The sequence below is a fragment of the Hippoglossus stenolepis genome, chromosome 15 (assembly GCF_022539355.2).
Source record: "Hippoglossus stenolepis isolate QCI-W04-F060 chromosome 15, HSTE1.2, whole genome shotgun sequence".
In the NCBI taxonomy this organism is placed as follows: Eukaryota; Metazoa; Chordata; class Actinopteri; order Pleuronectiformes; family Pleuronectidae; genus Hippoglossus; species Hippoglossus stenolepis.
Genome location: NC_061497.1, coordinates 19,829,797 through 19,842,484, shown reverse-complemented (window position 1 = coordinate 19,842,484; position 12,688 = coordinate 19,829,797). Strand labels below are relative to the sequence as shown.

Genomic DNA, 12,688 nt, shown 5'->3' with positions numbered 1-12,688 from the left:
AACCCAGGCTTGATTGTCCAGCTCCTTCCGGAAATTCTCGTACACTCCTCCCCTTCCTCCTTCGCCACCTCTTCCCTCTCCTCCTCCGGCGCTGCTGCTTCCGCTGTCGCTGCCGTTGAAGACGCTGCTCTCGGTAGCCGAGTACACTGAGAAGGAGGCCGACATGGCTTTACAGCGCCGTGACACCAGCTCTCCGTCCCCGTCTATCTCCGTGGTGACGCCATCGATGCCACTGTCGCCATACTCGCTTCCTTCACCCAAAATAGCAGAGATGTCCTGTCGGCCAAAAATACAACAGGTTTACTCATGGTTTATTAATGTATGTACCGAAACTGATGTGTCTGGATAGAAAAATATGCAATTGCACCGGTGAAACTACACATAAACGTAACAGTAATCTATAGTGAGCACTGCATGAATGACCAATCATGTCAGTCTAAAGGAGAGGTCATAATGCAAGAGGTCATTTCACTCCAGTTGCAAGAATCAACCTGACAGGTCATGCTACACACAGGGTCTCTGGGTCTATGTTTGTATATGTGTGTCTTTGGCTGCGTTAGTGTGTGTTTGTGCACATATTTCGCCGTGCATTTCTTCAACATGGAGACTTTCCACTTCAAGCTGCAGGGTTTTCTGTGCTTTCACACTTTTCCTTCACCAAACACAGCCTCCTTCTGTTCTTTTTTCTCTTTGTTTTTGCCGTGTTGTCGATCTATTTATATCCCGTCTAACATCCCCCTCAGCCTGGCTAGATGAATTTATAATGAGCACTTAGGGTGCACCGCTATCCAAGGGCGCTTGGAGGTTCTGGGAATGAGTTGAAACAAAAGCCTGGTTTCCCATTTCCACACTTCCTTCTTTATTTACCAACTTTTTTTTTTTTTTTTCCAACCATGACACATGGAAATTATTGAAAGCATTTTATAATTCTTAATTCTCCTGATGTGGTTTTGTTTGTGTCCATTGAATCCCGTATTAACTGGGTTATTGGTGCGACATCACAGCGTCTTTCTCTTTTACCCTTTGAGTGAGTCTGCTTTTGTAAGATAAGCCTGTAAATTATGATCCAAGTGTCCCTGTCTGTGCGTATTTACAGTGTGTGAGTGGCTGGTGAATGAGGAAGGGAAGATATCATGCTTTATTGCTTTCATTCCTGGAGGGGGAATGGAGAAACCAGGCCATCGTCAGACAAGTAGCCCCGCAGTGACTTTGTATCTGACTTCTTTAATTTCCCACTATGAAAATACACGAAGAGGAACACACACACAACTGCAGAGTATGAGCACACACAGGAAATGTCTGTTGTCAACAAAATGTTAATTGGATTGACTGGTGTCCTCTTTCATGCCTGTGAACTGCCTGAACTTTCTGGATACTACTGGTAAACAAGGTCCTCTCTCTACATGTACGGGTCTATGTTTCAGGAGGGAGACAGAAGGAAAAGACTTGTAACCTGATTTTGTATTCATTTGCTTTGTATATTCATTTAAAAGTTAATGAAACGCGATCCAACCTGGGTAGTTTGTGCACGGCGTCCCTGGAAAGCAGGGCACGGTGCCGCCGGAATGCCGAGGCCTCCCAAGCCCTCAGACAGGCAGTGGGACCGTCGGCAAGGAAGCGTGAACGCTCCATAGCCGCCAAGATCCTCCTCGGTCGGAGACATCAACCCCTCCTCTCCATCTCCGCCACAATCAGCCTCTCTCCGGTTTTTAGGGTAGCGGCTCCTCTGCCCCCTGAGGCCAGGACTCTGCTGGCTGCACAGATGGTCCAGAGACGATGCTCTCTCAGCGGAGCCTGAAATGTACACAGGTGGTTAATGCAGGGCAGTGTGTGTATTTTGAGGGTTGTGCATCCTGATTACTGTTTATGTTACACATTTGATGGGTAATTTACCCTTCACCATATGTGTGTGTGTCCTTCTATGTGTGTGTATGTGGGTACCAAGCCCATACATTACCCGCCGACCACCTGGGGCAGCACTCAGACCTTCAGCAGATAACGTACCAGCTCTACCTCCTGCTGTGATGCTGAGCCGCTGCAGCTCCTGCACAGCACCAGCTACACTAACAAACCCATCATCAACTGCAACTGATGGACGGCAGATAACCTTCAATCAGTAGACGTGACTTTCTCAGATGATTTCTTTCCTACACTCAGTGGCTCTCTGTGATTTCTTTCACCTCCCTCCCCCCCTCATCTGTAAAGTGAATCAAACCATCACTTTATCAAACCATCAGTCGTCCGTCTCTTGTGCAGCTACAGTGATGCTTTTTGAAAATAATATACTGAGTAAAAATACCTCAGTATCTACTGTATTGGTTTAAAGCTGGAAATATAACATGCCAGTTATAAGACTCCATGGAAATATATGCAGAGTTTTCACTGGTGTTGACAATAACAACGGATATGCTTCTGATTGAACACAAGAAAAAAAATTGGGGATTAATTATGTAGCATTCCAATAAGTATAAGAAGGTTATTTGTTTGAATCCCGGTTCAGTTGGGGTCTTTCTGTGAGGAGTTTGCATGTTCTCCCCTTGTCTGTGTGAGTTTTCTCCAAATACTCTCGCTTCCCCCCACAGTGCAAAGACATGCACATTGGGGTTAGGTTGTTAGTTTCCATATATTGGCCCTGTGATACGTCCAGACTGAACCCCGCCTCTCGCCCAATGTCAGCTGTGATTGGCTCCAGCTCCCCAACCCTCAAAGGATAAGCTGTATAGATAATGGATTGATTTATCTTTGTGTGTTACAAATAGTTTTTGTGTTTACCATCCTCACCTGCATTGGGGCGTGTGAACTGCTCCTCCTCCTCCTCTTCTCCTCCATCTATGATCTCCTCAGTGCTGGTCAGGTGCTCCTGGCTCATGTCAGACATAGAGAACTCCAGGCTGTCTTCTCTCCACATGTCCGCAGACTTCGAGCGCTTCTTTTTAAAACTGCCTCCCTCTCTGGGGCCCTCGGTCATCCGCTGGAGGTACCTCTCCTCTCCGGCAGCGTCTCCCTCCCCCTCTCCCATGGAGTCCTCTCCCCCATCCTGAGCAACGGTGTCCGCCTCTGAGGTTTCAGGAGTCGGTGTGGCCAGCGGGTCGTCATCTTGCTGATAGGACTCCGGCCTCATTGTCATGGCAACGCGCTGCGTCCAGTGAGGGTTGATGCCAAACTCTCCGAACTCATCTGTGGCGTTGAAAGGTTCCAGTCCGTTCTCCGCTAACGACTGTGGGATGCTGGGAGTGCTGGAGGAGCGAGTTGAAGCTTCAGAGTTCCTGTGCTCCTGCTTCACTGAAGAGGAGATTCGGGAGCGGCGGGTGATCGGCTGCTTGCTGGAGAGACGGAGTGAGCGGGACGTGTGCTTACGGGAGAGTGGTCCCGTCGCATCGCCACAGAAACCACTGTCCCCATTCTGACTCTCCGCGTTTCCCATGATTCAACTGCAGATAAAAAAAAGAGGTTTCTGTGAAACATAGACATCAAAAAATGTTCTTATCATCATAAATCATTATTATAAATCTAGAGCATGATTACTTGTTTTAAGTTTGTAAAACAGTGACTTAGTTGTTTTATAACTTGTCTTGTGCCACATCTGTGATTTAGAGTGTGACCTACATTTCTGCTTATGAAGTTCATCAAGCTCATTCCAAGGCAGATACTCCCTTAATGTAATCCATCAGATGATTCTTTAGTTCAAACAACACTATTCAACTGCAAGGTGTTGTGAGGTAATGCAAAATATTGCAAGAGAATGCAAACCAAAAAATATTGCGGTTTGGGGCTCTTTACAGGTGGGTATCAAAAGTTTCATAATTCTGGAGTACCATCAAATTATGATTATCTGTGCATTAGTCAGATTCTTAGACCTCTATTGTGTATTTGACATAATTCTGTGAAGCAGGTTTTGTTAAAGAAAAAATTTGTGGAAAAGCATGCAAAAGAACTGGAAAATCAAAAGTCTTTTAGTTTGCTTGTTTTTACTTACTCAGAAATTAACGACCTGTTCTTAAAACTTTCAAACCAAACTACAGGTTGTCAAAAACCTTTCAGGAACTGTCCTGCCCTCTGAACAAAGACTGATCTTTACTGTCGGCTTTGAGATTCAAATCATGACCAGGTAAATCACTGACCTTCATGTCCCATTGACTAATGGTGCTGTATCAAGGGTATCCCGGATCTCTGTGAGTCCTTTGTAAGGGCTGAGCTGTCAAATGAGAGGGATCAGGTTTCCAGAGTTGAAGTGGAAATTCCCTCGTCTATTTGTGGCTACTTTAACTGACCTGGACAATTGGGAATTTGCTTGAGACAACACACTCAGGCGATGTAGCACAGGGACAAAAAAAAAAAAGAATAAAATTTTCGTTTTGAGAATAAACACGACTAACATCTCAGAGAAGGTCCCTAAAGGTTTTGTGGTTTTGTTCCATTTAAGTACTCAGAATGCATCAAAATCCCACCCAGCTTTTAGGGACTTTTAAAACTTGAAAAAGCAACTTTGTTCTTTCCTCACGCATTTAAAAGTTGCATTCGAATTTAGGTCATTTAAAAGTCTTTGTCGCTCTCTGTACTTTTGGATCTAGACATTCAGGAACACTTATTCTCTTGGCTGAGGCAACAACGGATGCAGTGGCCTCTGCAGTGAATTTTGTTGATCGTTAAGTTATCTCAGCTTCACCTCATGCTGTGTGTTACATAAGCGCACGGAGCTGCTGAGTCAACTGCTGTCAGGTTGTTTGCTCGACTGTGAATCACACGAAATCAAAGCTACACCATCAGGTTCTCAGTGTAGAGTCAACCTGCAGAGAGGCCGCGAAAAATCCTCTCCGAGACAAAAACCTGTTTTCACAAATGATTTAATCCAAACAAACAAATCCAAGATTTATATTAAAATATGATACATACCTAAATAAAACATTCAAATAAACTGGTAGGATTGTACAACGCACGACAAAATAAAAGCAGCTATTTTGTGGCTACCTGTGGTTAAAGCATCTGCATCACCAGCATCCTCACATCATTGTGGTGTCGTCTTTCACCGACCGCATGACCCTCCACACATCCTCAAACGGTGGAGTCGGTTCGCCCTGAGATGAACAGGAAAAGAGGGAGGGAAGTGTTTCAGTCCAGAGCTCTCACAACTTCAAAGTGACCCGACGTGTCAAACAGGCACAGAGGAGGAGACGGAAGACGAGAACGCACTTCTGAAACGAACGCATCTGCCAGGTGCATGACATGAGGCAGGTGAAGAGAGGCACCAGAGAAGGGATGAGGGAGGAAGGGAGTAAGGGATTCTGCGGACAGTGACGGTGCTGAGAAAATGCAGTGAGGCCAAGTCAGTAACAATGAATACATATTTAAATGCACAAAACCTGCACACAAATCTTCTGAGCCCGACGGGAGAAAACAAAAACTCACAAAAAAACGTAGTTTCTTTGAACTACTCCCTGAAACTCATTGGCAACGAGAAACGGTGCAGGCGTGTACAGGCTTGTGCACAAAACATTTTGAGAAAACACCCCTTGTTCCCTTGCAGACAAAGAGACGTGCACACACACACACACACCTTGAAATGACAGAAGATGAAAGCTGCCACAGAGTATGATTTTCTGCTTAAGACTCAATTAAATGATCCTTGCCAACACGACCTAATTTTCTCTAATACCAGCCCTGAGCTGCTTAGAGTAGACCATGATTTCCATAATGTGCTATGTATAGTGTGAAGGTATGCGAGTGCTGGCATGCCTCGCTTGCGTGTAGATTTGCACATATTTTCCGTTCACAACTATGCAGAGAAAATTTTAATTTGTATGTGTGATCCTTCTCACTTGGCTAAGATAGGTATTTAGCAGTTGAGCTGGGAAACTGGCTTCTGCAGACACTTTTCAGATGTTTCAATAAAACAGAAAAGTCATGCAAGAGAAACTTTCACATGTAAAAAAAACACAAAAAGAGAAAAATCTTTTTATACCTTTTGCTAGTTTTATGTTTTTATCCTGAGTCTATTGCTAACATGTTTTTATTGATCTATCTTATTTCATGTGTTTTATTTTATTGTGAAGCACCTTGAGCAGAATTTTATGAATGAAAGGTGCTGAATATATAAAATATATAATAATTATTATTATTATTATTATTATTATTTTCAGTTCCTTAGATATGGCAGATATTTTTAATGAAGATCCATGAATTATTCTCAAGGAAATTGGTGAAAATGTCAAATTCCAGGATCTGCACCCTGATCCAGATCCTTCACCAAGTTTCGTGGTAAACCGTCGGACATGGGGGTTAAACACATAACCTTTTTGGCGGAAGTGATAAACTGTCTTTATCTGTTGTAAAGTAGATGTTGGCCTGTTTCAATATTTCACATCTGGTTTAACATCTGACGTCACTTTTCTTAAGAGCATAATCACTTTGTTCCCTAGGATCTGAAGTGCTAGTGTTTGTTATGATTATAATGTTATTTTGACCCATCTGACTGACTACAGCATCCATTGTTGTGTTTAATGCCTGATGCTCTGTTTGAGTAGATGTTAAGTGTCCGTAAAGCTGTTCCTGATGTACTTGACCAGGCCTTGTCCTGTTAATTATAAGAACTCAGAGCACTCAGTTACATTATTATTGATAATAATCAGAAAACACTGTTAATATGTTTATAGACATGAGAGTTCAGATGAGGACGAGTAGAAATAACAACAAGAGAAAGCGCTGAAAATATAAATGCATGGAAACCATAAACAGCACATTTTTTCCGAGGTCAGCTCTGACATTGCACATGCGATTGTGTGCGTGTGAGAGTGAGTGTGTTTGTGTTTGTGTGTATTCAAACTTAGCCACTGCAGCACATTTCACCCCTGCTGTGGGAAACAGTTACATAAGCTAAACTTGACCCTGATACTTCTCCTCCTCTTCCTCCTCTTCCTCCTCTTCCTACTGCTTCGATCTTTATTTCTCATCCGTCTTCCATCCTCCATCCTCCATTCTGCCTGATGAGATTTATCTCAGCCCACATGCTGAACACCCACCCCCCAAACACAACACACACATTAGCCTCCTCACATAATGCTCGGCAGGTGCTGGATATTTGATTTGGAGTCAGGCCTATCTCCCTTTTAAATCTGGCATCAGTTTACTTTGTTAATAATTAAGCGTATTAATTAAATATTGGTTATTAAGTAGTGAGAGCGGCAGGTTGCATGAACCGTGCATCACTGTTTCTGAGCCATATGATTCATCTATATATCTGGTTGTGAGTTCAGTGCAGAGGATCTAAACACACACACATATACACACACACACAAGCTAAACAAACAGAATAATTCTGCCTGACACAACACAAGGGAAATCCAACCGCTGCCTCTCCCCCGGCAGTGTACAGTCTAAAATGTTTAGTCTCTTCGTTTTACCTCTTCCCGTGCCCTGCAGCAAGGCACGGGAAGACGGAGAGAGGGGGGGGTGATGAGGAGAGGAGGAGGGGAGGGGGTTGCACTTCGTAAAATCCACGTAGAGCTGAGAGGTGAGGCGAGGCCCTCGGCGGAACACACTGAGGTTCGTGCAGACAAGAGAGGGGAGAAAGGACGAAAACAGAAAACATATTGGGCGGCTGGGCTATGAATGGAAGTTTGATATGGAAGAGTGAGAGAGACAGGGAGGAGGAGATAAAAAACTGAGAACGAGAGAGAGGTAGCGAGATAGAGAGACATTGGGGGGTCCTATTGTTTCTGAGCTTTAAGTGGATAAGTAGACATGTGCTCTGGCTGCCGCTCTTCAGGCTTAATTGAGGGAGTCGAGACAAAAGGGGGGAAACATAATTATTCGCGCTCTTTCGCTCAGTCTCTCATTCCCGCTCTCATTCTTGCAGTATATTAACACACTGACAGAGTGTATTAACACAATGGCCTAGACAACAGCAGCCATAGCATTATCACCACACACACACATACACAGACAGACACACACTGAGAGGAGGAACAACTCTAAAAATATCTTTCTAGAAAACACATTGTGGTTGTATTTTTAACCGTATTTTTACTGAACTTATCACTAACCATAAAACTCAGACTTTCTGGATTCAAATAGATTCAAAATCTATCATATGCCAAGAATACGAGGCTGAGCTTTGTCTCTGGAAGTGTCACTTTACGACGCTGTCAGACTGGAGCTCTCAGACTCACATTGCCACAGTTGCGTTCAAAGATGCTCAACAACTATAGGCTCTCACGTCTATCACCTAACACATGAAAACACACACAGGCAGGTAGCTGCATTCCAGCACAGCGGTATAAGGGCAGATGTGATTCCAGTTACGCACACCTGCACAATCCCCAGAGAAATACGAGCAGGTTTTCTGACTCACACACACATGCTCTCATACTCTTTGGAAAAATACCAAAGGCCTGTCAGAACAGCCACGGAGCGGGAACACCCTGCTACCCCCCCCCCCTTCTCCATCGCCACCGCCAATCTTTTCATCTCTGCACCTGTCTCACCGCTCCACCCAACATGACACACGGCTCAGCTCTGCAGACTGAAACCTTGCATGACGTGAATATGCACGACTGTGCGACACTGTACCGCGGATTGTGCCAAACAGAACCTGTCTCATTGCTTTCTTTTCTTTTCTCAGCCTGTCATAGTCTGCGGCACTTCCTGAAACTGCTGCTGAGACCAGACACTGACTTAAGATTATGAAATCGCTAAGCACTACTGTTAAATACCCGTCATTCCCAAAAGACAATAACCCGTCATCAATAAGATATGGCTTTGAATAATTCATCTTGATTTGTGTGGCTATATTTTGAAATGGCTGTTTTAAAGAACAACTAGGATGACATTTAGTACAGCACCAAGGACAAGCAGGCCCCTTAAATTCAATCAAGCTGCACCAAAATGCACACACTCATATATATCAGTTTCCTAAATATGCTCCTTTGTCTTGACAGGTTTTTTCTGGGCTCAAGTCCCATCCTTCTACCAAGTTTCATGAAAATACATTCAGTAGTTTTTTGCGTAATCCTGCTGACAAACAGACAGCGGCACATTGAGTCTTTGGTGCAGCTAAAAAATCATGTGAACAAGACTCCACCCATAAATATGGATAAGGATGACGTGGTTTCCCATCCCCGAGGAATGAAAGTGTTGTTTCAGCCTCGAGGTTTTGCTGTTAAAATGAAATTTAGCTCTTAGTCGAGGATTTTATTCAGTTCCTCTGTGTAGCCGACAGTCACTTTGTGTCACACATTAATATCCTCAAAGAGTCCCACGCCTGTTTAAAATGGAATAAATATGGTGTCTTAGATCAGATTATAACAACTAGATGATGGGAGGCTTCGCCCTAAAGCCTGGACGCTTGTATCGTCTCTTTAGATCTGACAATAAACTATTGTGAGGTTACTTGTAGCCTTTAATTATTTAAATAATAGTGCTTCATGCTGTGTTTCTCCTCTATGTCCTTCCTGACTTCCCAATGAGTGATTGACAGAAAATAACCCGACCGCAAAGAGACACTGAGGGTAGAAACAGAAGCGACCAGTCTAGACGCGACTGTAACCAGATCAGCTCTCAGCCTTACACCGACCTCCCTGACCTTTCTTCCGCACTCTTGAACCACGACCCACGACCCCCCCCCACCAACCGTGCCACAAAATCCATGAAGCAGGACTCACCCTTCCCTCAGGCCTTCTTCCCGCAGCTCTTACATACTGTACTGTACCCCCCCCCCCCAATAGGCAAGGGAGTGAAGTCGTTCTCTCTGGGGGGGCAGACAAAGGAATTTCTGAATGGGAAAGACTTCATTCCTCACAAGTCAAAATAGACTACCATGGGAATCCTGGAGAAGGTTTTATCAGCAAGTCTCCGCACGCCTCACAATCTCACACTGACTACACACCCGCAAACATGCATGCACGAACACTGCAGCTCCCTCGTTGCAGAGCCGCTTCAAAAGATTTTAAAAAACACACGGTGAATACCATGGGAATCAGGACGAGGTGCAGGAAGGCTCAGTGGTCCACACGCAGGAGGATAAGGGACTTATCCCTGGCACATGTCAGTAAGTGCACACCTAAGTGTGTGTGTATTGTTCACATATATCTATCTAATGCTGAGATAACAGTGAGGTGTGCTCTAAAATCATCCCATTGTAGAGATAGGGGAGCACACTCCACTGCACTCGCTCAGTCCCTCTGAGACGGGACTGTCTCAGACATCACTGGTAGAATTCCCTGGAAGAGGGAGATTAGCTTCTTATTCATCCTTTCGGGATCTGACAAGACACGTGCCACCTCCCCCTTCTCTCTGCTCAAACACACACACACACACACACAAACAGTGAGCCTGCGAGCACAAGTCCCGGCTGCTGCTTAAGTCAAACAATTTTTTTTATCTTTCTTAAGTGGTGAGAGACAAATTCTAATTCCTTCCTGAAGAACGCTTTCAGAAGAGGGACAAAGCAAAAAGAAATGACAGAACAAAGCAGAGAGCGAGGAAAGAGGAGATGATCGTTATTAATTTGTGATGAATTTACTAACAGCAATATTAGAAAAAAAAGAGTCAATATTTATCATTGTGGTGACAATGATATCGTCTCTAACAGTACCAAATGTGCCAGAGAGCAACAAAATCACAATAAATAAATAAAAGATAAGCTTAAAAGCAGGAGTAAAGAGTGCAGCATCATCTGCAAAAGGTCGTACTGTAAAGGAATTTAGAATTTGGGGTCACTGTGGCATCTGAGCATCACGTAAAAAAAAACCCAGTGACAACCAGTTCACTCCATTTTACTCCTCAAGTGTCACTAACCTCATTAAATACGCTGCTCCATATTTCCAGGGGCTTACGCTGTACGCTCCTTAACTCAGATTTCAGCCGAGTGTCTCTGCAGCACGCTGCTGTCAGGGATTACCATATTTTGAAGTAAAATCCTCCTACCACTAGTCCGCCATTGAGTGAAAGGCCCATGAGAGTCAATGAGCGCGTGCAGCTTCTGACGCTGCGCTCTGAGTCGCCGAGTGCAACTCCAGCAATCGTCGAATCCATGTATGAATTCAAAGAAAGGAGATCCCGAAGATTCAAATCTCCTATTATGAGGAGGAGTATTAGGGTCAGGCATTTTTCTTTTAGTATTGAAAGAATAACGTTGAAATGTCAAGAATAAACACGAAATACTATTCTGTGAATTATGTCAAAATGTTGAGAATTAACTCAACTCCTCTGGTTCATCAAATCCAGTTAGAGAAGTGAGCAGCTATGTGAGCTGCCAGAGGGGAATCTGATTAACTCACTGTGTCTATGTGCTAAAGGAGAAAGAATTTACTTCTCACCATTCTGAAGTACAAGCTCACCAATTCACCTATAAGGCAATTTGTTGCTCTAGCATGACGTATTCTTAAAAGTTCAACTTTAATCTTGATTCTAGAAATGTCCAGTTTATTATCAGCTTTCCGGCTTTATTCTTCTTGGGCAAAAAAGAAAAATTCTTTATTTTGTTCAAGTTCACTTTCAATGAATTGCATTGAGACAAACCTTCCACTGATACAACCCATGTACCGACACTACTGTACATTCACATCCTTCTTCACAGCTTCTTCAAACCATAAATAAAGGTCATTTGTTTGGATTTCACTCAGTATAGAAATTATCCCAGAAATCTCTGTCTGTAGCTCTAATATCTCGCGAACCGTTTATCTTATCGACTTCTCACTTGGAAGGTGTATTGTTAAAGGCCCAAGGAGGTGCAGTAATGAATTTGGTGCTCTGTAGCAGCTCAACATAAGTGACGTTCACGATAACGGCAACTGATTCTCCACTTTGGGGTTCAGCGTCCTGAGTTGAGCTTCACTGAAATTGGAATGAACAGGTGAACAGCTCTTTGTTTAGCAGCTGGACAGATTCTGAGTCCTGCAGCAGGTCTTTACCTGCCGCGGCACAATCACTGCAGGTTACGGTTTCAGAAAGAAAACCTCAACCAGCATCACCACAGACCACAACAAACAGCCCATTCCAGACTGAACGAACACGGCACTAGTTCTAAAAATGCTAAATATTAAAAAAGTCTTCTTCTGTTTGTTTTCTTATGCCTGGCCCCAAGATACATTTTTTGATTTTTATTATATTATAATATTTACTCTCTTCTCCCACTTGTTCTGAGATAAAGGAGGAAATCAGGAGGTACTGTTGTACGTTACTATGCCACTTGAAACCCTCTTGTTGATACAGTACAACTATGAATGAAAAATGTTAAACTATCACTTACTTTCTGTTGTGTTAATAAATCAACTCCCTGCTTTGCTCAGCCTCAATCAACACTCGCTCGTCCTGATGAAGCAGTGATTGCACCGACAACTCGTCAAAACCAATCAGCTGAATATTGATGTGTTGATTTGCGGTTGCCAATATGTGCGAGGCAGTAAAAAAGAAGAAGAAAAAAAAAGTGTTTAATTATTCAGGAGGAGTGGGACGAGACACTGACTGTGCTCCAGATTCGGCTGGTAACCGTAGAAACCCTGCGGCCCAAGACGCAGCCGCGGGGAGGACCGTCTGTGAGTGAGGGAATAAGATAGAGAAAGACGTTTTAAGAAAGAAGGAGAGCGCTGTGCGGACGTGGCAACACATTTCAATTTCTTGAAACAACTGGTGGGCAATGGCATGCAACAATTTTATGAGAGAGCAGAAATCCTCCAGTTTGTCTCATCCATAG

General features: G+C 43.7%; 1 protein-coding gene across 5 annotated transcripts in view; it reads right to left on the bottom strand.

Annotated features, from left to right (window-relative positions):
* tiam1a (TIAM Rac1 associated GEF 1a) overlaps positions 1 to 12,688 on the bottom strand; it is a 72,748-nt gene that overhangs the window by 33,300 nt on the left and 26,760 nt on the right. For 2 of the 5 annotated variants that reach the window (XM_035179018.2, XM_035179021.2), the window contains 4 exons: positions 4,969 to 5,075; positions 2,782 to 3,431; positions 1,514 to 1,794; positions 4 to 276 (listed from right to left, as the gene is read on the bottom strand). In XM_035179018.2, coding sequence (XP_035034909.1) covers positions 4 to 276; positions 1,514 to 1,794; positions 2,782 to 3,424 — 1,197 coding nt within the window. In that variant the 5' untranslated portion in view covers positions 3,425 to 3,431; positions 4,969 to 5,075. Of the gene's footprint in view, positions 1 to 3; positions 277 to 1,513; positions 1,795 to 2,781; positions 3,432 to 4,121; positions 4,196 to 4,271; positions 4,354 to 4,968; positions 5,076 to 12,688 lie in introns of those variants that run through there. The other 3 variants (XM_035179019.2, XM_035179022.2, XM_035179023.2) reach the window with 3 other exon arrangements.